General features: G+C 43.4%; 1 protein-coding gene across 1 annotated transcript; it reads left to right on the top strand.

Moving 5' to 3' along the window:
- Positions 1 to 4,571: 4,571 nt before the first annotated feature.
- On the top strand, positions 4,572 to 27,277 carry CD59 (CD59 molecule (CD59 blood group)). The gene is made up of 4 exons (XM_077462662.1): positions 4,572 to 4,649; positions 13,741 to 13,815; positions 22,107 to 22,211; positions 25,360 to 27,277. The coding sequence occupies exons 2-4, from the start codon at positions 13,746 to 13,748 to the stop codon at positions 25,548 to 25,550; spliced, it is 366 nt and encodes a 121-aa protein (XP_077318788.1). The 5' UTR covers positions 4,572 to 4,649; positions 13,741 to 13,745; the 3' UTR covers positions 25,551 to 27,277.
- Positions 27,278 to 27,538: the final 261 nt, after the last annotated feature.

Here is a 27,538-nt window from a genome sequence, read left to right as displayed (position 1 = left end):
CCTGCTAGGCAATGTCATAATGTGCTAGTATGCATCGCACCCCCCATCAAATCATTCTCCGCAGCTATTACCTTTTGTACCACCACCCCCTCCCTTTAGAATGTAAGCTCTACGAGCAGGGCCCGCCTGTACCTTTTGTATTATACTGTAATTGTGTTGTCCCCCCCTATATATGGTAAAGCGCTGCGTAAACTGTTGGCGCTATATATAAATCGTGTATAATAATAAAAAAATAATGAGAGACTTACTTTAGAACAAAGCCCTCCAGCGCCGCGCTGTCACTGCTGGGAGGGCTGACATCTCACCACGGTCTTCCTTACGAGTTTGTGGCCTCCAGCTACCTGAATGGCAGGGGGGGTGCGATAACTTTACTCCTGCGCATGCACGTGGGATCCGCCATTTACGGGAACACGCTCTGAGGCTGGGTTCACACTGAAGCGATGCGGGAACGCCGCGAATCCGCGGCGGGTTCCCGCATCGCATGCCTCCCGTCGGCAGTTCACACTGCCCTATGCGAACTGCTGGGAGTGTCAGTGAAACGTTAATGACACCCCCAGATCAGTTCGCATATGGCAGTGCGATCTGCAAACTCAGACAGGAATCGGATCGCATGGTGTGAACACCTATGCGATCCGATTCTGCTGCGGACCAAAAAAAGGGTCCTGTGCGAGTTTGGAGCGGGTGCGATGCGAATTCAGCCATACTATCTGTATGGCTGAACTCGCATCGCACAGAGATCGGATGTGATTTGCACTGCAGTGCGGTGCAAATCACATCTGGGTCTCCTAGCCGCAGCAGTGCGAACCCAGCCTGAAGGTCTGGCACTGTAAGCCGGGCCTTTAGAGCGCATGTGCCGGTGCAAGTTTAGGAAATATTTACAGTACCTACAACTAATCCTCATTATAGACTTACCTGTAAGTGCAAGTGGTGTAATAGGGTTTACTAATACTTTAAGTCTCAGGCGGTGTGTCCTATGTCTGCATACTTTTGCTAATAGGTGTCCCTCATTGTCATCTCAAAAAGTTGGGCGGTATGCAAAGAGATACATGGGGGAGGGGACAGGCAGAGAAAGAATACTCCTTGCCTTTTATGCCAAGTATATTTTATGCCTAACTACATCCGTGTGTCTAGAATCTAAAGGCCCATACACACGATCGGAAATTCAGCCAGCAAAAGACAAATGAGAGCTTTAGGTCGGAAAAAGCGATCGTGTGTATGCTCCATCGGACTTTTGCTGGCCAGCAAAAGATTGAGAGCATGTTCTCAATTTTTCGGTCGGAAAAAGTTCCTATCCGAAAATGCGATCGCGTGTATGCAATTCCGACGCGCAAAAACTCACACATGCTCAGATTCAACTAGAAGACGGAAGCTATTGGCTACTGGCTATTGAACTTCCTTTTTCTAGTCCCGTCATACGTGTTGTACGTCATCGCGTTCTTGGCGGTCGGAATTTGGCGTGACCGTGTATAGGCAAGACAGCTTGACCGGAATTCCGTCGGGAAAACCATCAGACCTTTTTCTGACCAAAATTCCGATCGTGTGTATGCGGCATTCGAAAAAAAGAGTGAGAGAGAAAACATTAACGTGGAACTTCACTCTCTCAGTCAGCATTGACTATTTTTAATCATTGTGCTTCTAACATTATTAGATAGATAGGAAAGTAGATGGTATTTGCTTGTTTTAAACTTTTTTTTCTTCTTTTTTTTTTACATCTCTTTGGTTATTTCCTGGTATCTTGCCGAGCCACCTCCCACGCAGGCCAATTCTGACATTTCTTTCCTACATGTAAAATTCATAATTTTTTTGCTAGAAAAATTACATAGAACCCCCAAACGTTATATATGTTTTTTTTAGCAAAGACCCTAGAGAATACAATGGCGGTCATTGCCCTTTTGCCTTCGGAACTGTCTTCATTCTTCGTGGCATAGATACAACAAGGTGTTAAAAACATTCCTCAGAGATTTTGGTCCATATCGACATGATAGCATCACACAGTTGCTGCAGATTTCTCGGCTGCACATCCATGATGCCAATCTCCCGTTCCACCACATCCCAAAGGTGCTCTATTGGATGAGATCTGGTGACCTTGGAGGCCATTGGAGTACAGGGACCTCATTGTCCAGTTGTGAGATGGTCAGAGCTTTTTGGCTTGGTGCATAATCCTGCTGGGAGGAGCCATCAGAAGATGGGGACACTGTAGTCATAAAGGAATGGACATGGGCAGCAACAATACTCAGGTAGGCCATGGCATTTAAACAATATTCAATTGGTACTAAGGGGCCCAAAGTGTGCCAAGAAAACATCCTCCACACCATTACACCACCACCAGTCTGAACCATTGATACAAGGCAGGATGGATCCATGATTTCATGTTGTTTACTCCAAATTCTGACCTCACCATCTGCATGTCGCAGCTGAAGTCGAGACTCATCAGACCAGGCAACGTTCTTACAATCTTCTATTGTGCAATTTTGGTGATCCTGTGCAAATTGTAGTCTCAGTTTCCTTTTCTTAGCTGACAGGATTAGCACCTGGTGTGGTCTTCTGCTGCTGTAGCCCATCTGCTTCAAGGTTCGATATGTTGTGCATTCAGAAACGGTATTCTGCATACCTTGGATGTAACAAGTGGTTATTTGAGTTACTGTTGTCGTTCTATCATCTCGTCTGCTCATTCTCCTCTGATATCAACATGGCATTTTAATCCACACAACTGCCGCTCACTGGATATTTTCTCTTTTTCGGACCATTCTCTGTAAACCCAAGAGATGGTTGTGTGTGAGAAAATCCCAGTAGATCAGTAGACCAGCCCATCTGGCACCAACAAACATGCCACGTTCAGAGTCACTTAAATCCCTTTACTTATGCATTCTGATGCTCGGTTTGATCTTCAGCAAGTCGTCTTCACCACATCTAGATGCCTAAATGCATTGGGTTGCTGCCATGTGATTGGCTGATTAGCAATTTGTGTTACCAATCAATTGAACAGGTGTAACTAATAAAGTGGCCGTTGAGTGTATATATACTGTATATTACACTTACAAAATACATATCCTACAACTGCAAAAGCACACGCAGAAATGCACAGCTAGGGCCAGTTCACATGATAAAAAAAAAACAGTCTTGATGGATTTGCGTTTACTGATGCGTTTTCAATGTGTTTCAGTGCGTTTTGGTGCGTTCCAGTGCATTTTTCCCCTCTTTTTTCTTCACTTTTATATAAGGACATATAAGTTCCAGTGTGTTTTTGGTGCATTTAGGTGCGTTTTTCTTGCGTTTCAGTACAGTTAAGTGCAGGCAAAATGCAGCATGTTCTACTGTTTTTTCTGGAACTGGAAAGCACGGGAACTGACCGCACCAGTGCAAAGTATGCTGTTGAAAACCATATGGGTAAGTTCACACCACATGCAGTTTTTCTGCATCCAAAATGCATGGAAAGTAGGTTATATGGTTTTTAATGGCATAGTTCACACCTGTGCATTTCAGTTCCAGAAAAACGCTGTAAAAAGCATCACAAATGCATTGGAACGCACCGGAGTGCACCAGAAAACGCACTGGAACACACGTGTCCTTATTTAAGGTTAAGAAAAAAAGAGTGGGAATGCACTGGACTGCATCAAAAATGCACCAAAAATGCGCATTCAGAAAAGCATCTGGAACGCATCTGGACCGTGTTTCTATGGTGTGAACTGGCCCTATAACCTACTATTTTGATGCAGAAAAAAAAACGCATCAGACTGCAAGTGGCGTGAACTGGCCCAGAAAGCAGAGATTGTGGTGTGAACAAGCCCTTATCCTTAGACACGACTGATGAATGTTCCTTGTTTTTTTTTTGTTTTTTTTTTAGCATATATATCTTTTTTTTTTTTCATTGTTATTTTCATAGCAGATGAACTATCCTTAACTAATATGCCGCGTACACACGATCGGATATTCCGACAACAAAATCCATGGGATTTCTTCAGACGGATTTTGTCTCAAACTTGTCTTGCATACACACGGTCACACAATGTTGTCGGAAATTCCGGACGCCAAGAACGCGGTGACGTATGACGTATTGAATTAAAGTTCAATAGCCAGTGCGGCTCTTCTGCTTGATTCCGAACATGCGTAGTACTTTGTGCGTCGGAATTGTCTACACACGATCGGAATTTCCGACAAAGGATTTTGTTGTCGGAAAATTTGAGGTCCAGATCTCAAATTTTGTGTGTCGAAAATTCTGACGGAAGAAAGTCCGATGGAGCCTACACGCGGTCGCAATTTCCGACAACACAGTCCGATCGCATATTTTCCATTGGAAAGTCTGACATTTGCTATCACGCCTATCATAGAAATTCCACAGGCAAGGACCATTAAATAAAGTGTTCTTAAAAGACAACCTGACAAAATATCTTAATAAATATTAATATAGCATTAATAAAGCATAAACAGACAACTATAAGAAAACAAGAAAAAGCAGACAAAATAAAAAAAGAAAAGACAAAAGACATGCTGCTTGCTCATAGATTGTATAGTAGGAATACTCACTCGCAGCTTGGTACATAAGGGGTAAATCATAAGCCCCTCCTATGGTAGGTGGGTGGAGCTTGGACTCCAGATTAGGTCTTGTGGTCTGCAGTTTGCTCTTCAGACAGTCATCTGGCAGCACAGTGGTGAGTTCTCTTACTGTATTTGAACTGTTTGTTATGCTGGGTGAGCTGTGGAATCTGATGGATGGTGCCCACCTGCCTTCATATTTGCAGATCCTGGGCAGAGGGCATTGCATTGTGTGCTATGATTGTCCTCTGTAGACAAGGAGAGAACAAAAGGCTGATCCTCCATATCAGGCTGGGTGCTTCTCCTATCTGTTTATAGAACTGACATATGGAGGGCGTATGCATTATTTATTCTTCCTTTACATCTGGGGGGGTATCGCCTGTGGTTTGCCCATTATTCAGTGCCCGGGCGGTTTGCTGAGTGTGTCATTTTTATATCCAGGATCTGTGTTCTGTATCATTTGAAGGGCATTTAAAACATTCAGATGACCGCCTCTACGTGTGGTTGCGCAGGCTATCCTGGTATTAATGCGTGCTGGGACTTGTGGTTCTATACACCAGCAGGGGTTTTTCGTCTGTGTTTGGGTTCACACTTGTGCGATCACAGACATCGCATGTGATTCGCACCACATTGCTGCTGTGCAGATCGCATGCGTGGTCTGTGCAATGGTGAATTCACATCGCATAGCATTCGCACCAAAATATTACAGGACCCCCCCCCGTTCGCACTGGAATCGTGTGAACACCCTTGTGATCTGATTCTTGCACCATTTCACAGTTCGCACTGCGATCTGCAAAGCACTCTGGAGGGTGTCATTAACTTTACACCTGCAGCTGCTCGAATGGTTAGTGTGAACCGCCTGCGATTCGGGTGCAACGCGGGAACCCGCACAGGAATGCCGCTGGTTCCCGCAGCAAACAAGTGTGAACATAGGCCCCCCCCCCCCCTCTTCACATTGCACGATTTGGGATCGCTGACAACTTTGCTGCAATTCTGCCCACGATCCCAAATCGCAGCAGAACAAACTTTTGGGTGTGGTCATTCCTAACAGCACCCCAAACCGTGGGGCGATTTTGCTGCATGGCAGGATCTCGGCAAAATATGCCACACTTGTTGCCCAAAAAATGGAGGATGATCCCAACGGCCGCACCCCCCTTTTTTTGCACATAGGGCAGCTCATTCACTTCATGGGTTGCTCTAAGTGCAACTCACAAAATCGTGTGCAAATCGCACAACAACACAGGAAAATGTGAATGCAGCCTTAAAAACATCTGTCAACACTCAGTTATGGGCATCGCAGCGGCCAGTGTTATGTTAACAGTCAGTCGTGTTTGTGTCGCTTGGTGCCACAGTTTACCTGACGTGTAGTGTTCAGCTGGCTTTACCACTCCTCAAGCACATCTATTCATGCCAATGTAAACATGCCACAATCTCATCCAAAACGCCCCATGGGGGTTCAGAACGGGTTTCTTAGTGAGGTGTCAGTACAAGAATCCATATGGTAGAAAACCAACACAGAAGGCCCAGGAAAGGAAGAGGGCTGAAGATGGACGCTTCCAGACAACGGAGACATCGCAGGCTTCGTTTTTAGGTAAGTGACACATAATGCGATTTCATATTATTATTATTATTATTATTATTATTATTATTCATGATTTATATAGCGCCAACAGTTTACGCAGCGCTTTACAATGTATAGGGAGGGACAACACAATTACAGTACAGTTCAATACAAAAGGTACAGGAGGGCCGTGCTCCTAGAGCTTACATTCTAAAAGGGAGGGGGTGGTGGTACAAAAGGTAATAGTTGCAGAGAATGATTTGATGGGGGTTTGGCTCAGGGGCAGTTGTTAGGTGGGTGTAGGATAGGCTTCCCTGAATATTTTAGTTTTCAGGGATCTCCTAAAGGTGGACAGGTTAGGGGCTGAACGGACAGACTGGGGCAGGGAGTTCCAGAGGATGGGAGAGGCTCTGGAGAAGTCTTGAAGGTGAACATGGGAGGAGGTAACAAGGGAGCTTATGCTTTACCTTTTGCAGGGAGATTAAAGTGGAAGTAAAACCCTGAATAAATAAAAAAAAAAAAACTGCAAGATAAAGGAATAATGAGCTAGTGTGTATAGCATACTAGCTCATTATGAAATGCTCACCTTAGATCGATGCCCTAGTTGTGGACCCTGTACACCGATCCCGGTATCGTGGGCTCTGGCACTGTGATTGGCCAAAGCCACGATGGCATCACTCCTGTGCATGCACGCAGGAGACGCCGGTAACGGCACACTAGCTGAAGCAACGGCACGAACGCGCATATGCCGATGATGTTGGCACATGCTGACACAGGGTATATCCAGTGTAGCTACAGGTAAGACTTATTATGGTCTTACCTGTAGTAAAAAGTGGTCTGTAAGGGTTTACAACCACTTTAAGGACATATACTGCTACAGGGTGGCCCTCCTATGCAGGATGACGTGTGTGTGTGTGTGTGTGTGTCTCTCTATTATTTGATTACTCGCAGAAGCCGCACTGCGGATGCCTGGCACTGGATGTTTGTCGTGTTTACACCGCATCTAAATCGCAAACCTGTCCATGTGAACTGATTGCAGAGTGTATGTAAAGTTAATGACACACCACAATCAGTTTGCAAAATGCAGCACAATCCGATTCTGGTATGGACCAAAAAAAGGGTCCTGCATGAGTTTGGTCCGAATGCAATGCAAATTCAGCTGTACAGTTTCTGAATGGCTAAACTTGCATTGTGCAGACAGCGATGTGATGTGCGAAACGCATGCAATGTCTGGTATCGCACCAGTGTGACCCCGCCCTAACAGACCAACATGCTTAGTCACTAAGACTCGAGCAGCAATGTCTTCATACCAATCAAATAACAGTGTACCAACCACTGTCCATCCACAAAGTGGGCGACACTACCCACATAAAGGTGGACTGCCATGAGAGGCAATAACAAGGGGAGGCAGAGGTGAGTCCAGCTGACAGACCTGAGGTAAATGCTGACTTTGTCCAGTGACAGGAGAGGTTATAAGTAAAAGGTTGCACTCATTGGCTAGATGTTTCCTGCCAAATGATTTGTCACCAATCCCGTGCTCAGCAGCTGAGGTAAATCTTCCTAGCAACAGAAGGCAGCTTGTCGTCTGAAACACAAAACAGAAAGAACCGGCAAAGCAGCCATAGAAAGTAATGTACTTAAAGTGATGGTAAACCCACCAAAAAAAAAAAAAAAACCTGTAAGACAAAGGCATAATTAGCTAGTGTGCATCGCATACTAGCTCATTATGAAATACTTACATTATAATGAAGCTGTTGCAGCGGTCCCGGCACACCGCTGTGACCAGCGACATGTCTCCCTTAGTTATTTCTAAGTTTGTGTGCTCCGGCGCTGTGATTTGGCTGGTAAAACTAGTGGCACTTTATCGCTAACGTGGCCACGCTAGTAATGTGAAAGGGCTCTAATGCAGCTGAGAGCAGAGGGAATTGCAAAAAAGGGGGACAAAAAAAATATTGTGTGTGTAAAAAGCCTGGAACTCCGCTTTTAAGTTTTATTTATTTTTTTGCCTGAAACTTTCCTCTTAAAATGAATGTGCGTGTGTATATATGTATATTGGGGATCACACTGGTCCCCATGTGTACTGGGGGGGGGGGGGGTTCGTGTGTGTGGGGGGGGGTGAGATGGCGCAGGGGATCCACCGTTTATGACAGGATTCTGAAGGAGCTGCCCGGGTGACTGTTCCTTCAGACCGCATGCGCCAGTGACTTAATCGGCTGCATACATAGTAAATATCTATGGAATGTGTACAGTACCTACAGGTAATCCTTATTATACACTTCCCTATAGGTACAACTTGATGACTGAAATTTACAACCACTTTAATAGCGCGTATATGGATATCATATGTCTTATTTGTTTGCTTACTGTTTATCATATTTTGTTGTATGGTGATTTTTATTTGCTATATAGTGGATTGCATGCATATGTAAGCCCATTAAATTTCAGGCTACTTTCACATTGAGGCGCTGGGCGTGCTGGCGGTAGAGTGGCGCTATATTTAGCGGCTCTTTATCTTCGCTTTAACGGCGCTTTTCGGCCGCTAGCGGGGCAGTTTTAACCCCCGCTAGTGGCCAAAAAAGGGTTAAAACCACCCGGGTTTGGAGCGCTGCCCCATTGTTTTCAATGGGAAGGGGTGCTTTAGGAGCGGTAAAGATACGGCTTGCAGGACATTTTTCAGCACCACTCCAATGTGAAAGCCCTCAGGCTTTCACACTGAAGAGACAGCAGCGGTTGTTTGAGGGCGCTTTGCAAGTGCTATTTTTAGCACTTTAGCGCCTGCAAAGCACCTCAGTGTGAAAGGGGCCTTAGCGCTGCACTTCATAGACTTTCTGACTATGTTGGGTTATTATCAAGACCTTTTAGTACCGGCTGCTTCCTTTTTATACCTGAGCGCAGTTATTTCTTTTTCTTTTTATATACCATAACTAACATGCACTGCTTGTTCCAAACAAACTTAAATATGTAGAAAAGGAGTAAAGGAAAATGGGGGAATATGGGGAAAAGGAGTGGTTCGGGAGCTCGTGGAGCATTTTAGGACAGTAAAGTGGAGTTTCAACCCAAAAGTGATTTTTGACAGGTTCTCGCTGCCTCTTCCATTCCAGTCGCCTTAGGCGATTGGTAGCGGAAGTTCTCCTCCCTCCCGAGGCCTTCTGGGACACGCGATGGGTCCTAGAGGGCTTCGGGACCGGGCACAAAGCCCAACGCCGCTCATGCATGTGCAGTGGGCACCCAGCTGTGAAGCTGCAAGCTGTCACAGCCCATAATAAAGATCCTGGCGCCACCGAGGGAGGACAGAGGGTGAAAACGGGAGGGGTTAGTACATTGCTGATCCGTGTTTATTAGAAGTCAACAGATACAGTTTTTGTTGCTGCTGAATTTTAATGAACACAAAAAAATGACGAACTCTACCTTAAGTAGTGAAAGTGTATAGAGTATTAATAGGAAAAAAAGAATATTGTTTAGTGTTATTCTAAGCTGGTCACACATGCATAGATCTCTAAGGGCCATTTCAACACAAAGTCCGGATGCATTCCAGTGCGTGTTGGTTTTATTTTTTTTAAACCTTAAGGACATGTCTGACACACACACACACACACACACACACACACACACACACTCACTAACCTACTTTCCATGTGTTTTTTGATGCAGAAAAATAAACGCACTGGATGTGGTGTGAACTGGCCCTTAGAATCAATAAATTTGATTGTATCATCACACGTAGTAGTACTGTGGACACAAATCAATGGAGAATGTGCCACATCCTGGAGATTAATTAGAGAAAAAAGAGTCGAGGACTTCGGACCTTTTAGGCACTATTAGACAAATTGTGTGTGTGTGTGTGTGTGTATATATATATATATATATATATATATATATATATATATATATATATATATATATATATATATATATATATATATATATATATATATATATATATATATATATAATTATTTTTTCTGTCTATGTCCCTTAATCTAACAGATTCCTCCACCCACACTGGTGGTTGGGGTTGTGTGAAAAAAGCAGGCAGCTGAGTCGCAAGTTTATCACCCGCTGGAGCTCTAACATTATGACCGGACAGGGCTACTATACACATGACATGACCACAGCAATTTAAACTTTGACAGGTGGCACTGCCCGTCAATCTTGCTCCATGAGATCAATGGAGCTGAAACCTGATGGTGAGTCAAACGCTTGGCTCACAGCTGTGGAATGGTCCCACGATGTAAAATTGCCATTTGGCAATTATTTAAAAAAAAATGTCAGGTGGCATATTGGGGATGCTGTGGTGCACGGGAACACCTTTTGGGTAAATGTGTAAGGGGGGGACTTTAAAGAGTAAGAGCACTTTCACACTGGGACGGGTGCCGGCGGTAAAGCACTGCTATTTTTAGCGGCACTTTACTGGGTTTTTTTTTTTTTTTTTCCGGCCACTAGCAGGGTCCTTTTAACCCTGCCAATGGCAGAAACGGGGTTAAAAACGCCCACAAAGCACCACTGCAGCGGCTGTTTGCCGGTATTCTATCAAAGTGCCCGGGATGAATGGCGCATTCGACACACGGAACAGCACAATAGCTGATTTTACGATTGGCTGTTGTGACGTCGCCTGCGCACAGAAGAACAATTTTTGCCAGATTGTGCCCGCGCTCCCATGGCGAGTTCATGTCGGTGAGGAGCGGATTTGTACATGTTGTGACCAGATTTATAAATGATGGGCAGTTGGGGCGGAATTTTTAAAGATGGCCAGTGCGGCAAAAGAAAACTCTTTGTTATTCTTCCTGGACGCTTGCGGGGCGTGTTTAGCCAACTGATGGGTGGGTTTGCAGGGTGTATTTTCTTATTAAATTTTGGCTCCTTTCACACTGAGGTGCTTTAGAGGCGCTACAGCGCTAAAAGAAAGCATGTGCTATTTGTGGCGCTATATCGCCTGTAAAGCGCCTCAGTGTGAAAGCAGCCTAAGAAAACTAGTTACACCCTCTTCACACCGAGGCGCTTTCACGCTAAAATGCATGTCCACAGCTCACCAAAGCCTATTTCCATTAAAATCAATGAATGCTTCCACACTGGGGCAGTGCATTGGCAGGGCGGTGAATTAACACCCCTTTCCATTGAAATGAATGTAAAGCTCTTCAAAAGCGCCTGAAAAGCTCTTCAAAAGCACTCAGTGTTTACTGGTAGTTTAGAAGAGCCTCAGTGTGAAAGAGCGCTTACTCATATAACGAAAGTTGCTGGATAAACGCAGAACTCGATGGGTAAGCACAGCAGCCAGGCAGTCAGCATTTTTTAAAAGGAGAGGTTAGCAGTGGCAGCTTCCATACTTCCTTAGCACAGGTTTCTTTTAAGACATGTTGAGTCTCATAGTCGCCTGTTTTATAGTGTGCATGTCTGACCGCGCCCAATGCGTCTGTTGGCAGATTAACTTCTATGGGTGTCTTTTCACAGTGTACCACAACAGAGGCCCTGTGAGAGTGGAAGCCAATGCTGGGAAGGGGACAGGAAAGCCTCAAACATGTAAAGGTCCCCCTGTACATGTGAGGAGGCACCCCACCCAATCATCTCAGTTTTGGGGGTCACATTACAATCTGACTGCACATATATAATTAGTGTGACCAAGCATCTGACTTTTCTACTTCGTATAAAGTATTGAAGCAAATAGCATTTTTGCAAAGAGATCATGGCAGACTGTTTGCCTTTTGTGATGGTTTTGTTTTTGTGTTCAATAAGCTTTAAGGAGAAGTACATCTAAAGGCCCGTACACACGGTCGGACTTTTTGACAACAAACATGCAAATTAGCTGTTTTGGAGCAACATCCGACTGTGTGTACGCTCCATCGGACAAACTTTTTCTGTTTTCATCGGACTTTTGTTGGCTCTGCGAACGGACAAACTTTCTGGCAACAAAAGTCCGATGGAGCAAAGTCCGACCGTGTGTACGCAAAAGCATCGGACTTTTGTACAAGGTACAAACACGCATGCTCAGAACCAATGCAAACGATCGGACTACAATACAGAAGTTGACCAAAGGTGGCGCTGGAGTAATTGAACGTCCTCTTTTGAAGTGGCGTCAGTACGTTGTGACGTCACTACGTTCGTGTTTGTTGTCAAAAAGTCCGACCGTGTGTATGCAATACAAACTTGTGGACCACGCCCTTTGTACAAAAGTCCACGGGAAAGTTTGTACAAAGTCCGATCATGTGTATGAGGCTTAAAGCTCATTTGGTTGTACTTCTTCCGTGGATCACAGGGGTGCAGTCGCTTTTGGACTCCTGTGACCCGTTTTCAGCAGACAGTGGGCTGAAGCCCGTTGTTGGCTGATATGCGAGAGCAGACAGTGGTGTCTGACGGCGACTAGCTGTCTGCTCGGGGAGCACCTAATAGATCTGCTGTGTTTAACCGCTCAATTCTCTGTGTTCGAGCCGTCGGGGGACAGATGCAGCCTTCACCTAGGTAAGTATGATGGGGGGGGAGGGGGAGTCCAGCTTCACCTTTTGCCCCGCGTTAAAGATGGCCCTGTGTGCCTATACTGCCTAATAAAGTCTCCGGTGAGTACAGCAAGTCCCCATGTTACGAATGGGTTAGGGACCGTAGGTTTGTTCTTTAGTTGAAATATGTTCGTAAGTCAGAACAGCATGCGCAGAGCGGCAGAGAGTGCCCGTCGTCAAAAATGGCCGCCTCCCGTTCGCAAGTCGAATGTTCGTAACTCGGAGACTGCCTGTATATATTTAGCTATAACTTCCAGTTCTGTGCCGCAAGGAGGTAAGACCAAATTCTAAGTTGTGGTTTATTTATTTGTTTATTTATTTTTTATAGAGCTACAAGTGAGAGCAGCTTTCCATGTTTTAAGAAGCTACAGGTAGCAGAATAGCCTTGCTGCCGATCCGTGAAACCACAGGTACCAGTTGCAAAGCTGATCTGTGACAGCATGGCTCGTGGTGGGTCAGCAGCACTCAGGATGGTGGTGTGAATAATTTAAAAGACAATTGTAACAAGGGTACAAATGGGGTTGCCACTTTTTTTTTTTTTTTTTTTTTCTTTAAGCCAAACCCGAACACTTTAGCGGCACACAGAATATATATATATATATATATATATATATATATATATATATATATATATATATATATATATATATATATATATATATATATATATATATATATAATATTTTTTTATATGTAGCCTATAGGATCCTAACAGACCTGGGACACCTTTTTGGACACTCCAAAGAGAATAGCAATGCAGCACACATTGTGCACCCTTCTGTCAGGCCCTGTTCTGAGCCACATTCCTGTATGAATAATGTGTCTGGGTTTCAGGTAGGCTGAAACCTAGACACATTATTCAAAACCCAGACTGTCCGGGTGCATCCTGGACAGGTGGCAATCCCAGGTACAATTTGTTCTTTCAGTTTACCATATTTGATAAAATATACAATGCAAAGCTATAGTGATAAAATAGGTTGAAAAAAATCTTGGTCTAAAAGGTGTGTTATTCAAAGCTGTACAGTGGGTCAATGGTTATATGTTATGGAGCAAGCCCAGACCTGGTAGTTCTGGGTGTTCCCTCGCCAGCTTTGCATGTTCTAGCATCTCTTGATACGTTAAATTTATGACATAATCTGTGCCTTTCTTTTGTTATAGGAACCATGAATAACACTTCAGCATTTCGTCTTGTTCTTCCTCTTGGTCTGCTCTTGTTGGTACTCTGTTCCTCAGGTAAGTTAACTTTTACTGTTAAGTGTTCATGGACATTCAGTGGCTCTACAGAACGCCCCCCCCCCAGAAAAGTTATTATAAATTTCCTGCTTTGTGCGATTTGGCTCACTGATTTTCCCAGAAGTCTGCTCTAAAGTACAAGTCCAGATTTTTGGCATCCCCTGCAACAAAAATGTCATTTTTGGTAAGATATTCCCAATAGGAAATCACGGCTAAAGGGATGCAGACCCTGCAATTTTCCTCATTAGAGCCCTGCAGGTGCAACAGCTGATTGATACAGTGATACATGTTTGCCCACTGACAATGAAATGATCAGTCTATAATTTTAGTGCTCTCTCTTTCCCTCTCCCTGTTTACCTGGCCCAGTTTCTTCACTGCTCTTCGGGCCTCAGCGTCGTAACTGCGGGCATCCTGCTGCCTCTTGGGACATGTGACTTGTCCCAGAAGACTGCAGGGAAAGGATCGGAAGTGGGATCAGCTATCTGTCAAACCCCCCCCCCCCCCAATTTTTTTTTTATTTTTTTTAAATATGACGCATCAAAAGATATTTAAAAAAGAATTTATTAGTCACTCCACACCTGGCCTTCAATTCCTCAAAGAAAAATATGTGACGTTCCACTTTAATGTAAATGTTATCAGTGTGTGTACATAGGCAGAATCTGTTCCCTTTTACAGTGCTGCACAAGTTTTCTTTTGCATTTTGAATCAAATCTATGAGATGACTTTGTACTTTAACCACTTAAGGACCGCCGTATTGCCAATGTACGTCATTACAATGGTACCGGCAGGCACAAGCACGTACATGTATTTGCCTGCCTTGCAGCGGGTGGGGGGTCCCATCGGACCCCCTCCCGCTGGATACGGCGGTCCGTTTCACTGCAGGAGCGATCCGGGATGAGAGGATGGCCGTTGGTTTCTGGCCATCCCCTCTCGATCGCTCCTGGCCAATGAGAAGCTTCCTCCCACTGTGTATTGTATACATAGGAAGGAGGAAGTGATGTCATTCTCCTCGGGGCGGTCTTTTTGACCGGACTACGAGGAGAAGACAGAAAGTAAGTGTGCACCAACACTACACTGACATGTAGGTACACACAGGCACACAAACCCCCCCCCCCCCCCCCCGATCACCCCCAGTCACAGTGTCACTGATTGCAGTGATCATTTATTTACTGATCACTGCATTCAGTGTCAGTTGTAAAAGTAAAAACTGTCAGGGCAGTTAGTGTTAGGTCCAGGGTAGCCCCCTATCACCCCCTTTTGCCAGTGTCACTAAGCGATCGTTTTTCTGATCGCTGCATTAGTGTCACTAGTGCCGCTAGGTAGCTAGTTATTTTTTTAAGGTTCACCGCCAGGTTTTTATAGCGCTAGGTACCCCCATATACTACCCAATAATGGTTTTAACCCCCTGATTGCCCCTAGTTAACCCTTTCACCAGTGATCACCGTATAAGTGTTACGGGTGACTCTGGTTAGTTTGCTTTTTATAGCATCAGGGCACCCACCATTTATTACCCAATAAAGGTTTAACCCCCTGATCACCCGGCGGGTGATATCAATTAGGTTTTAGTGTCGGGTCTGCATCGCCCCAGGCAGCGCTAGGTTAGTGCCAGTACCGCTAACACCCACACGCAAAGCATAAACCTCCCTTAGTGGTATAGAATCTGAACAGATCAATGTCTGATCTGATCAGATCTATACTAGCATCCCCAGCAGTTTAGGGTTCCAAAACAACGCATTGTTAGCGGGATCAGCCCAGATACCTGCTGGCACCTGCGTTTTGCCCCTCTGCCCAGCCCACCCAAGTGCAGTATCGATCGATCACTGTCACTTACAAAACACTAAACGCATAACTGCAGCGATCGCAGAGTCAGGCCTGATCCCTGCGATCGCTAACAGTTTTTTTGGTAGCATTTTATATTTTAATCCGGAAGGCAGTGCTTGGATTTCGGGGTCCTGTACGTGGCTAGGCTCCCAAAAAGTCCCCCACATGTGGTATCATCGTACTCGGGACAAGCAGCAGAATTTATTTTGGGGTGTAATTTGACTTATGCCCATAGCATGTGTGAGCAATATATCATTTAGTGACAACTTTGTGCAAAAAAAAGAAAAAAAAAAAAAAAGAAAAATTGTAATATTCCTGCAACTTGTGGCAAAATATAAAATATTTCATGGACTCAACATGCCTCTCAGTAAATAGCTTGGGGTGTCTACTTTCCAAAATGGGGTCATTTGGGGGGTTTTGTGCTATTTTGGCATTTTATGGCCTTCGAAACTGTGATAGGTAGTGAGGAGTGAAATCAAAAATTTGCACCCTTAGAAATCCTGAAGGCAGTGATTGGTTTTCGGGGTGCCGTAAGCAGCTAGACTGCCAAAAAGTCCCACATATGTGGTATCCCCGTACTCAGGAGAAGCAGCAGAATATATTTTGGGGTGCAATTCCACATATTACTATGGCATGTGTGAGCAATATATCATTTAGTGACAACTTTTTGTAAACTTTTTTTTTTTTTTTTGTCATTATTCAATCACTTGGGACAAAAAAAATATTCAATGGGCTCAACATGCCTCTCCACAACTTCATTGGGGTGTCTACTTTCCAAAATGGGGTCATTTGGGGGGGGGGGGTTTGTACTGCCCTGCCATTTTAGCACCTCAAGAAATGAGATAGGCAGTCATAAATTTAAAAGCTGTGTAAATTCCAGAAAATGTAGTTTGTAGACACTATAACTTTTGCGCAAACCAATAAATATACGCTTATTGACTTTTTTTTTTTTTACTAAAGACATGTGGCTGAATAAATTTTGCCCTAAATGTATGACTAAAATTGAGTTTATTTGATTTTTCTTATAACAAAAAGTAGAAAATATCATTTTTTATTTTTTTTTTTCCTCAAAATTTTCGGTCTTTTTCCATTTATATCGCAAAAAATAAAAATCACACAAGCAATCAAATACCATCAAAAGAAAGCTCTATTTGTGGGAAGAAAAGGACGCAAATTTCGTTTGGGTACAACATTGCATGACCGCGCAATTACCAGTTAAAACAGTGCAGTGCGAAATTGTAAAAAGATGTCTGGTCCTTAGGCTGTTAATTGGTCCGGGGCTGAAGTGGTTAAAAACAATGCACTTCCTGTATATCTGATATCTCAACGGCTATTAAAAAGTCAGGCAGAATGATTGCGCCCTATACCGGCTTTCAATATTCGTTTAACTACTTGCCGTCCGCTCTATAGCCGAAAGACGGCTACAGCGCGGGCCTTAATTGCCAGGAGGGCGTTCATGGATGTCCTCCCCAAGCAAGCGGTGTCTGCGGGTCGCACACAGCATGCTCTGTGCTCAGAGTCTGAGACTTGGCTGATCACAGATCCGAGTAAGGGGTCAATCCCGGCTCCTTACCACATGATGGGGGATGTTTTAAAGTGTTACTAAACTCACAACAGTAAAATCCATCTTTATATGCAGTATAGCACGCTTGTTATACTCACTGGATTAATCCTCTGCATTGTGTAAAAAGGCTGTTTGATCCTGTCTTCTCTGGTTCTCCCCAACCCATCTCCTGATAGTACAGAGCCTTTTAGGCACTCTGCACATGCTCAGTCTGGTGCGTATTGCTAAAGGGTTTTTTTTTTTTTTTCTCTTGTTTGTACTTTTGGACTTTATTCTGATGGACTTGTTTACACACGATTGGATTATCCTCCATTGGGCATTTTGTTGTCAAAGTTTTGAAAGCATGTACAGCGAACATTTTGTCCGTTTTGAAAAAGCAACAACAATTGTCCAATGGAGCATACAGACGGTCGGATTGTCTAATTAAAACAAGTCCGTCCTTGTCAAAGTCTGATCATGTGTATAGACCTTTAAAATACACACCAAACTGAGCATGTTTAGAGTGCCCCCAAGGCTTTGTCTTAGCAGATGGATTGGGGACTGTGGAAGAAGGGGAGGATGAGAGAAGACAGGATCAATCAACCTTTTTAGACAATGCAGAGGATTAACCCCCTTCGGTTCCACAGTGAGTATAACAAGCATGCTTTTTACTGCATATACAGATTTTACTTTTGTGGGAATGTGGGTTTAGTAACGCTTATTTGAATTTTGTATGCTAGTTGGAATAGGTACATTTCTTAAAGTGGATGTAAACCCACTCTAATCCTTTCTAAACTACTGCAATATTGGTTATCTAGAAGGATATCCATGCCTCCTGCATGTATATGTATCTGTCAAATGTCTCCCCTCTGTCTGTTATGAGACCCGAAAAAACTGCAGATTTTGTGGGTGGGTCTGTTTTTCCAGGGCTCAGTGGGTGGAGTTGTGATATCAGTAGACTCCCCGCCCACCTCTACACTCCCCTTATCAACATGCATTTTCTCCTGTGTATTTCTTACACTGAACTTCTGCTATGATCACTAATATCCAGTCAAAACCCAGAAAAGTCCCCACATGACTTCAGCATACTAAATGATGCTGAGGTGTGGAACAGCCAATCCTTGCAGAGCAGCAGAAGAAAGGAGTGGGAGGGAATTAAAAAATAATGCAAGTCTCTTAGGCTAGTGCAGGACAAATCACCTGTCACTCACAGCAAGGGGGAGGATTTGACAAAATTTTTCTCTGTTTGTCAAGATTTATCTCGCTGAACAATAAGAGGATTGCTCAGAGCTGGATTAACTCTTTGTGGCAAGACTGGGCTCAAATGATAGGAAATCTTATACTCTACATTATGACATAAAAAAAAAGATGATTTTTTTTTTTTTTCGGGTTTACAACCACTTTAAGTGTTAAGGCTCATATACACTATGAAAATCGGGTGAACATTTTGGTCCAAAGTTTTTTTTCGTACAGTTTTTATTTATAGTGTGTACACAACTTTCTACAGCCACTTCAGACTTTTCATATGAAAATTCCCAATGGGACAAACTTCACGTACGGGAACAGAAATATATATATATATATATATATATTATTTTTATTAAATGTGCACTGTTTTCGTACAAGAAAAATCAGAAAAGACTGCGCATGATCAGAATGAACAAAAAAAAATAGAGGAACTGAGCCAGCAACTCTGTATTCCATATAGCGACATTATTATTAAAATATATATATATATATATATATATATTAGTGTGTGTGTGTTTATTTTTAACGGTTACATGAAGTGACAAGCAAAACTGACACCTTAGTCGTAGGCTGTTGCCGAAACGCGTCAGTAGTTTTGCTTGTCACTTTATGTAATCAACCATGAAAATTGCTATATGGACTACAGAGTTGCCGGCTCAATCCTTTTACTTGTTTGTGGTGTGTAAGAACACACTACTGAGCCTGAGCACCTGAAAGAGGATCTTGCAAATTGAACTGGGTGTTCCCCGTTGTGTGCACTGTCTTTCTTCAAACTGACCCGATGAACAAAAAAAGCCTTTTTGTTCATCGGTTCCAACTTGCTGTGAAACAGCGAGGGAAAATTGGACAATAGTTTGACCGAAATTTTTTTGGAGGATAGCATAGGGAAGGGTCAACACCAGGGTGAATTTAATTTTAAATCGAGTCTCTTTAGCTCACAATTTAAATCCCTATTTAAAAAAAAAAAGGCTTCAATTAAAGCGGAATTCCACACAGAAATGGAACTTTCGCTCTCTGGATTCCAAAAGCATTTTATTAAAATTTCATTAAAATCAAAAATTTTTTTTTTTTTTTTTTTTTGGATGACTGTGCCCGTTTAGAAGATTTCAACTCCCCTTTCTTCCCTGTAACAGTTGGATTTTGAAAATTTTGGGAAACAAGGATTGGTGATGAAGCGTCAGTGTGGACATCTATTTCCCATGATGACTCTTACCGGACTGAATTTGCCTTCCTAGGAGTAGATTTCCTCTCTTCCTGTTTCTTCCTCTGATTGTACAAGTCAGATGTTTGTAACTCGGGGGTACCTGTAAAGGTTTTTAATGAACATTCCCTACTCCTTGCAAAAAAAAAAAAAAAAAAAATTTTAAATAAAAAAAAAAAAAAAAAAGTCTGTATAACATTTTTTAACCTCCCCAGTATATCATTGTGTTTATAGCAGTAGCACTATAGGAAACCCAAGAAAAGGACCAGCATAACAATTATATTGTTTTAACCACTTCCCGACCAGCGCACACCAATGTACTTCGGCAGAATGGCATGGGCAGGCACATGGGCGTACCTGTACGTCCCTTTTAAATTTGCTGCCCTGCCATCGCAAGAGCAACCCCCCGTGAGTCCGGCCACGGGTTCCGCAGACTCTATTGCCGCGGGGATACCCACGATCGTCTCACGGGGCGGCTGAACTGGGAGATGCCGTTGTAGACAGCATCTCCCCATTCTGCCTAGCAACAAGTGACGCTGATCTCTGCTCCATGTGATTGGAGCAGAGATCAGTGTTCACTAAAAGAAAGCCCAGACCCCAACAGTTAGTAACACGCCCCAAGGAACACTTAACTCCTACACTGCCACTCACTGGTTAACCCCTTCACTGCCAGTGTCATTTACACAGGAATCACTGCATTTGTATAGCACTGATTGCTGTATAAATGACAATGGTCCCAAAAAATGTGTCAAAAAGTCTGATGTGTCTGCCTTAACCACTTTCAGACCGGACCAATTTGCTGGTCAAAGACCAGACCACTTTTTGCGATTTGGCACTGCGTCGCTTTAACTGACAATTGCGCGGTCGTGCGACGTGGCTCCCAAACAAAATTGACGTCTTTTTTTCCCCACAAATAGAGCTTTCTTTTGGTGGTATTTGATCACCCCTGCGGTTTTTATTTTTTGCGCTATAAACAAAAATAGAGCGACAATTTTGAAAAAAACGCATTATTTTTTTACTTTTTGTTATAATAAATATCCCCCAAAAATATATAAAAAAACATTTTTTTCCCTCAATTTAGGCCGATACGCATTCTTCTACATATTTTTGGTAAAAAAAATCGCAATAAGCGATTATTGATTGGTTTGCGCAAAAGTTATAGCGTTTACAAAATAGGGATAGTTTTATAGCATTTTTATTAATAATTTTTTTTATTATTTTTTATTTTTTTTTACTAGTAATGGCGGCGATCTGCGATTTTTTTTTTTTTTTATTGTGACTGCGACATTGTCGGGGACCCATCGGACATTTTTGACACATTTTTGGGACCATTGTCATTTATACAGTAATCACTGCTATATAAATGCAGTGATTCCTGTGTAAATGACACTGGCAGTGAAAGGGTTAACCAGTGGGTGGCAGTGTAGGGGTTAAGTGTTCCTAGGGGTGTGTTACTAACTGTGGGGGGGTTGGGCTTTCATTTAGTGTACACTGATCTCTGCTCCAATCACATGGAGCAGAGATCAGCGTCACTAGTTGCTAGGCAGAATGGGAAAATGTTGTTTATACAGCATTTCCTCCATTCGGCCGCTCCGTGAGACGCTCGTGGGGATGCCCGCGGCGATCGGGTCCCGCGACCGGACTCACGGGGGTCCCGACCAGTGCGGGAGCGCGCCGCCACGGCAGCAACGAATATTGGACGTACATGTACGCCAATATGCCTGCCCGTGCCATGCTGTCGACGTACATCGTCGTGCGCTGGTCGGGAAGTGGTTAATGTCGCAGTCGCAATAAAAATCGCTGTTCGCCGCCATTACTAGTAAAAAATAAAAAATGCCATAAAACTATCCCCTATTTTGTAAACGCTATAACTTTTGCGCAAACCAATCAATCGTGTTTTTTAACCAAAAAAAAAAAATGTAGAAGAATACGTATTGGCCTAAACTGAGGGGAAATTTTTTTTTTTTAATTTTTTTTTTTTTTTATATATTTTTGGGGGATATTTATTATAGTAAAAAATAATGCATGGTTTTTTGTTTTTTCAAAATTGTCGCTCTATTTTTGTTTATAGCGCAAAAAATAAAACCCGCAGGGATGATCAAATACCACCAAAAGAAAGCTCTACTTGTGGGGGGGAGCCAATTTTGGGAGCCACGTTGCACGACCGTGCAATTGTCAGTTAAAGCGACGCAGTGCCGAATCGCAAAAAGGGGCTAGGTCCTTTTTTTAGCTACAAAAACGAAAAAAAAAATAAAAAACACCCAAGCTCACAAAAACTGACATTCATGAGCTTCAGTGCCGAATCGCAAAAAGTGGTCTGGTCTTTGGTCACCAAAATGGTCCGGGGCTGAAGTGGTTAATGTGGTGGAGTTGTTCAGTAACCGTGAAAGATGATGATTTGCTGCCCGTAGGCCATGAAATGACGTGTGTATATACTCTCTGACTCCTTAATTTTTTATTTTTTTTTATTTTGTACAGGACTTGCTCTCGAGTGTTACAAGTGCAGCCAAACCACCGGAGGGTGTACAACCAAAGATACATGTGCTTCTGACAAGAATGCTTGTATAAAGGTTACCGCACAAGGTAGATACCATTATTTTTGACTTGCACAGCATCAACAAATTTGTACCATGCCTAATTAAAGCGACACTAAACCCTCCTATGCTTTACAATCAAGGAAGCTGCCATCTTGTGATCATTTGACACCAGGCATTCAGTGGCTTGACAGTTCCATTGAGAACACAAGCAACCATGACTGATATCATCTGTGGCTTGCCTCAAATGTAACTGTTTTTGAGAAATCATTAAAATCGATGGGTTTAGTTCTGCTTTAAGTTCCAACGTGTTTGTATGCAAATCCCTCATGTGCCATAATATAGAGAAACTGTATAATTTTTTCCAAAAAAAAGTGTACCTTTTTTATCTCCGAGGAAGTAAATGCTTAGAGACGTTCTCAGAATGAAGATGTCTCCGTCCTTCAAATCAACGCAGTTGAAGCCAATGAGGCTTATTTACTTAAGATTTAAACAGCATAGGTGACTAAATCACAAAATGTGGCACCAGAATAACCAATCCTTTTCGGAAAGTAAAACAAGTAAATGTATACTCCTATATCGGTGTTTCTCAACTCCAGTCCTTAAGGTGCCCCAAACGGGTCATGTTTTCAGGATTTCCCTCAGATAAAACAGCTGTGGCAATTACTAAGGCCCCCTTCACACTGGGGCGGTTGGTCCGTTGGCGGTAAAGCGTTGCTATTTTTAGCAGCGCTTTACTGCCGGATTTGACACACTGGAGCGGCTCTCCCCGGGGTGGTTTGCAGTGTGAAAGGGGTCTAAAGGCAGTGAAACTCCATATTTTATGGTCATAGTTTAGGATGCCTAACAAGCTCCTATAGGTGAGACTCCATTGTGTCCACACACTCTTGGACACTTTCTGCGAAACCACTTTTTGACTTGGGCAAGCTGCAAAACTCCATTTCACCAGCAGATATTGCAGTTCTGGCCAGCAGTAATGAAGGGACAAAGAGGAGCACATATAGGGGTTCACTTACTAAAACTGGAGAGTAAAAAAAATCTGGTGCAGCTCTGCATAGAAACCATTCGGCTTCCAGGTTTTATTGTGAAAGCCTAATTGAACAAGTTGACGTTAGGAGCCGATTGGTTACCATGTACAGCTGCACCAGATTTCGCACTCTTTGGTTTTAGTAAATGAACCCCATAGTCTTTAGTGTGCTTTCACACCACACCGCTGATAGCGGCGGCGGTAAAACGCCGCTATGTTTAGCGGCGTTTTACCGCCGGATTTGCGGCGCATTTCGGCCGCTAGCGGGGCGCTTTTACCCCCCGCTAGCGGCCGCGAAAGGGTTAAAACCGCCGGCAATACGCCGCAATAGCCGCTATGTTTAGCGGCGTTTTACCGCCGGATTTGCGGCGCATTTCGGCCGCTAGCGGGGCGCTTTTACCCCCCGCTAGCGGCCGCGAAAGGGTTAAAACCGCCGGCAATACGCCGCAATAGCGGCGTTTTGCCGGCGGCAATACATCGCTACCCCATTGATTTCAATGGGCAGCAGCGGTGGAGGAGCGGTAAACACACCGCTCCTTCACCGCTCCAAAGAAGCTGCTGGCAGGACTTTTTTCTGACGTCCTGCCAGCGCACCGCTGTAGTGTGAAAGCCCTCAGGGCTTTCACACTACAGACAATGGTGCAGCTTCTTTAGGGCGTTTTTCAGGCGCTATTTCTAACGCTATAGCGCCTGAAAAACGCCCTGGTGTGAAAGGGGTCTAAGTGTAGGTACCGTATATACTCGAGTATAAGCCGAGATTTTCAGCCTCTTTTTTGAGGCTGAAAGTGCCCCCCTCGGCTTATACTCGAGTCATCGCTGTCTGACTGCCCGATCAGCGTGTCGAGCAGACAGACAGCGGCCATTCTATGATTCAAAAGCCGCGCCTCCGGCTCCGCCTTCGCCTGTGATAGGCGGAACACTGAATTTCCCAGCAGCCTGTGTTCCGCCTATCACGGGCATCGTCTCATCCTCGTACTACGGACGAGGATGATACGACGTCCGTGATAGGCGGAACACAGGCTGCTGGGAAATTCAGTGTTCCGCCTATCACAGGCGAAGGAGGAGGCGCGGCTTTTGAATTTTACAATGGCCGCCGACGAAGAGGGCACGGGACGGAGGCACGGCACGGGACGGGACGGGACGGGACGGGACGAAGGCAAGGCACGACACGGGACGGAGGCTCGGGACAAAGGCTCGGGACACAGGTAGGCTGGACACACACACACACACACACACACACACACACACACACACACACACAGGGATGGATGGATGGATGGATGGAGACACACACACACAGGGATGGATGGATGGAGACACACACACACAGGGATGGATGGATGGATGGATGGAGACACACACACACAGGGATGGATGGATGGATGGACACACACACACACACAGGGATGGATGGATGGACACACAGGGATGGATGGACACACAGGGATGGACGGACACACAGGGATGGACGGACACACAGGGATGGACGGACACACACACAGGGATGGACAGGCATGTCTCACCCTCGGCTTATACACGAGTCAATAAGTTTGCCAGTTTTTTTGGGGGTAAATTGGGGGCCTCGGCTTATATTCGGGTCGGCCTATACTCGAGTATATACGGTAGTTAATAAAGTCCAAAAAAGTGTTAAAAGTGAAAAAATGCTAAAGTGAGGGAAAAATAGAATTGTGTAATAAAAAAAAAAAGTGTGTGTATGTATGTATATGTGTATATATATATATATATATATATATATATATATAATATTAGTTTTATATAATTTATTTTAAACATGATTGGACTATATAATTAGTCCAATGTAGTGAAAAATATAGATTTAAATGCACGGTCCCATGACAGGATCAGCAATACAAACTTTTTTTATAGGTGAAAACACAATAGTTCAGTGTAAAAATTTGGTGGTGACTTGAAAATGAAGAGGTGATCCAGTACAGTGCTCCGGAATTATCCCTGTGAAATGGACACCAACCAGAAAAGATGGCTGCCGTTACAGCAGCAAACACATGCTCAGTGTAGATCCGCCGTCTGTTGTGGGGAATGCTGTTCAGCAACTTGCACCATCCGGATGTAACTGTAATTAATAAATAAAGCTCACTGCAAAAACTATTTTACATTCCTTTTTTTTTTTTTTTTTTTTCTTGTTTTGTAGGTTCAATGACATATGGATGCGTTGCTTATAGTAGATGCAATCCACAGAATGTAATTGAGGATTTCGGTACGGGACAAAACGTTCAGTTCACCTGCTGCCAGAACTCGCTCTGCAACAAAGGCTTCACTGGAGTTCCTGCCTCCGGCCTTATCCTCTTCTTAGCTGCTGCTCTCCTCATGTTCTTTTCCTGATCATCTTCACTACTTGATGGCTTTCATTATCTCCACTAATTTATGCTGATTGGATTTAACTTTTTCCGTGTGGGAAACACTGTTATTAAAAAATCTGTTCATGCAAATATTTGATATTAGAGTTGTTGGCTCGCATTGCTCATCGGCGTCTTCGTTTTCTTGCCATGAAATCTTTGCTGTTAGGTTCCAAACTCCACCCATGAGGAAGCCTAACCTTCTGGGTCATTTTTTTTTTGTGGGGGGGGGGGGGGGGACATTTTTTTAAAAAAGGATTCACTCTTCCTACTAATACAAAAGTTTAAAATGTTTTGGCTGAATTTTTGGGTTTGAGTTTTGGCTTTTTTTTTTTTTTTTTTTTTTTTTTTTAATCCATAGTCAACTTTAAGGTGACCTTTTGTAGTCCCGTGATGTGTGGCCACAGCGGAGAGGAGTAATTTCCATGGTATTCGCTTAACAAACGGGGGGGGGGGAAAGTCATATCTACAGGGGAAATTCTTTTAGATCTTGACCACAATCTTTGCAACAGCTTTCCAACTTGTGGTTCGCTATGATGGAGTGCTTTTCTTCCTTTTTTTTTTTTTTTTTTCCCCCTTTTCCAGTGCACTATTTTTACAGCTCTGGCCTACATATTTTAAACAACAAAAATCCCCAAGCTTTAAAAAAATAAATAAATGTGGTGACATGTCTGCAGCCTCCAAGTTAGGATGACTATCAATAAAAACGGATTGCTTAAATTGCCATGTCAAATTTTGTTGTGAGTAGCAAATCCCTTAAAGTGCAACATACATACTTTTTATTTTTATTAATCATAATAAGCAGGCATGCATTACTAATTTCATATTGTACAGCTGTAATACTTTTTTAAGAGCTTCAGATTTCTATTTCGCTCAGTTGTCTCTCTCCTCGGCAGCAGATTTCTATATTGCTACTGACTACTTTTATCACTATATCATTTTACAAGCGGCTAGTGCAACTTGTAAGAGGAGGAGAGAAATTCGGCTGCATCCTAGAGAATGGCCAGGGAACTGTCAAGAGACGCTGTACTAGAAGCTCACAACATTTGCTGTGAAGTGGAGACATTCTCTAAATCTGGCCATACACCTATAGATTATCTGCAGATTTTCTATGGTTAGATCGGCCTTTCTCAACACAGAGGAACCCTTGAAATAGTTCTCCGGTCTCAGGGAACCCCCTGCTAAAAATTAGAAATCTGCAACTCATGATACATTAGTGTGGTGGTCATTGGGAAGAATTACCTTCTTACAGAACGCTAAAAAGATCAATGGTGTCAGTGGGAACTTATTTAAGAAGCAGAAATTGCCCAATGCTGAAGGAACCCCTAGCAACCTCTGGAGGAACCCTAGAGTTCCATGGAACCCTGGTTGAGAATCAATGGGTTAGATGGAAAAAGTGTGAGATTCCTCCATCCATACAGTTTAGGGAACATTGATAAATCTGTTGCACTTTTTCCATCTAACCATAGAAAATCTGCAGATAATCTATAGGTGTATGGCCAGCTTAAGGTTGGGTTCACACCTAAGACGGATGCAGCTGACAGCAGGGCTCTGGTGTATCCCTGTTCTATGTTTCAGGGATGAATCGGCCTGGAATTCAAAAGGTGGTATGAAAATGTTAAACAAAACGAAATGTGTTCGGCCCTTTATTTTTTATTTTTTTTGTAAAGTTTTTACTGCTTTAAAATAATAAAGGAAAATGTATTAAAGTTGTTTTTGCATGCGTTTCAGTTTCTCATATATTGCTAATGTTTTTGGCCTTTTTTACAGATTGAGTTGCTATTTGTATAACTGCTGGATTGAATTTGTTATTGTTGTTGGTAATTTCTCTTACCTGTGATACAGCGCGCCCCACCCCCCAAGTTGTGGTTTTCCGGCTGGTGCGATTCTCACCCATCCCTGACATACTCTGTAATACCAAAAGTATTGGGACACCTGCCTTTAAACGCACATGAACCCTAATTGCATCCCAGC

This window comes from Lithobates pipiens, unplaced genomic scaffold (assembly GCF_037356315.1).
Source record: "Lithobates pipiens isolate NorthernLeopardFrog02 unplaced genomic scaffold, aLitPip1_a1.2 Scaffold_10, whole genome shotgun sequence".
NCBI classification, from domain to species: Eukaryota; Metazoa; Chordata; class Amphibia; order Anura; family Ranidae; genus Lithobates; species Lithobates pipiens.
The sequence above is the reverse complement of the archived record's forward strand: the minus strand, read 5'-3'. Positions and strand labels throughout refer to the sequence as shown.

Bases quoted from the DNA above. Each gene is read 5' to 3' on its own strand.
- CD59 (XM_077462662.1), top strand. From the start codon at position 13,746: ATGAATAACACTTCAGCATTTCGTCTTGTTCTTCCTCTTGGTCTGCTC. The intron at 13,816-22,106 runs GTAAGTTAACTT...TATTTTGTACAG, and splicing joins GTTGGTACTCTGTTCCTCAG to GACTTGCTCTCGAGTGTTAC. The intron at 22,212-25,359 runs GTAGATACCATT...CTTGTTTTGTAG, and splicing joins TATAAAGGTTACCGCACAAG to GTTCAATGACATATGGATGC.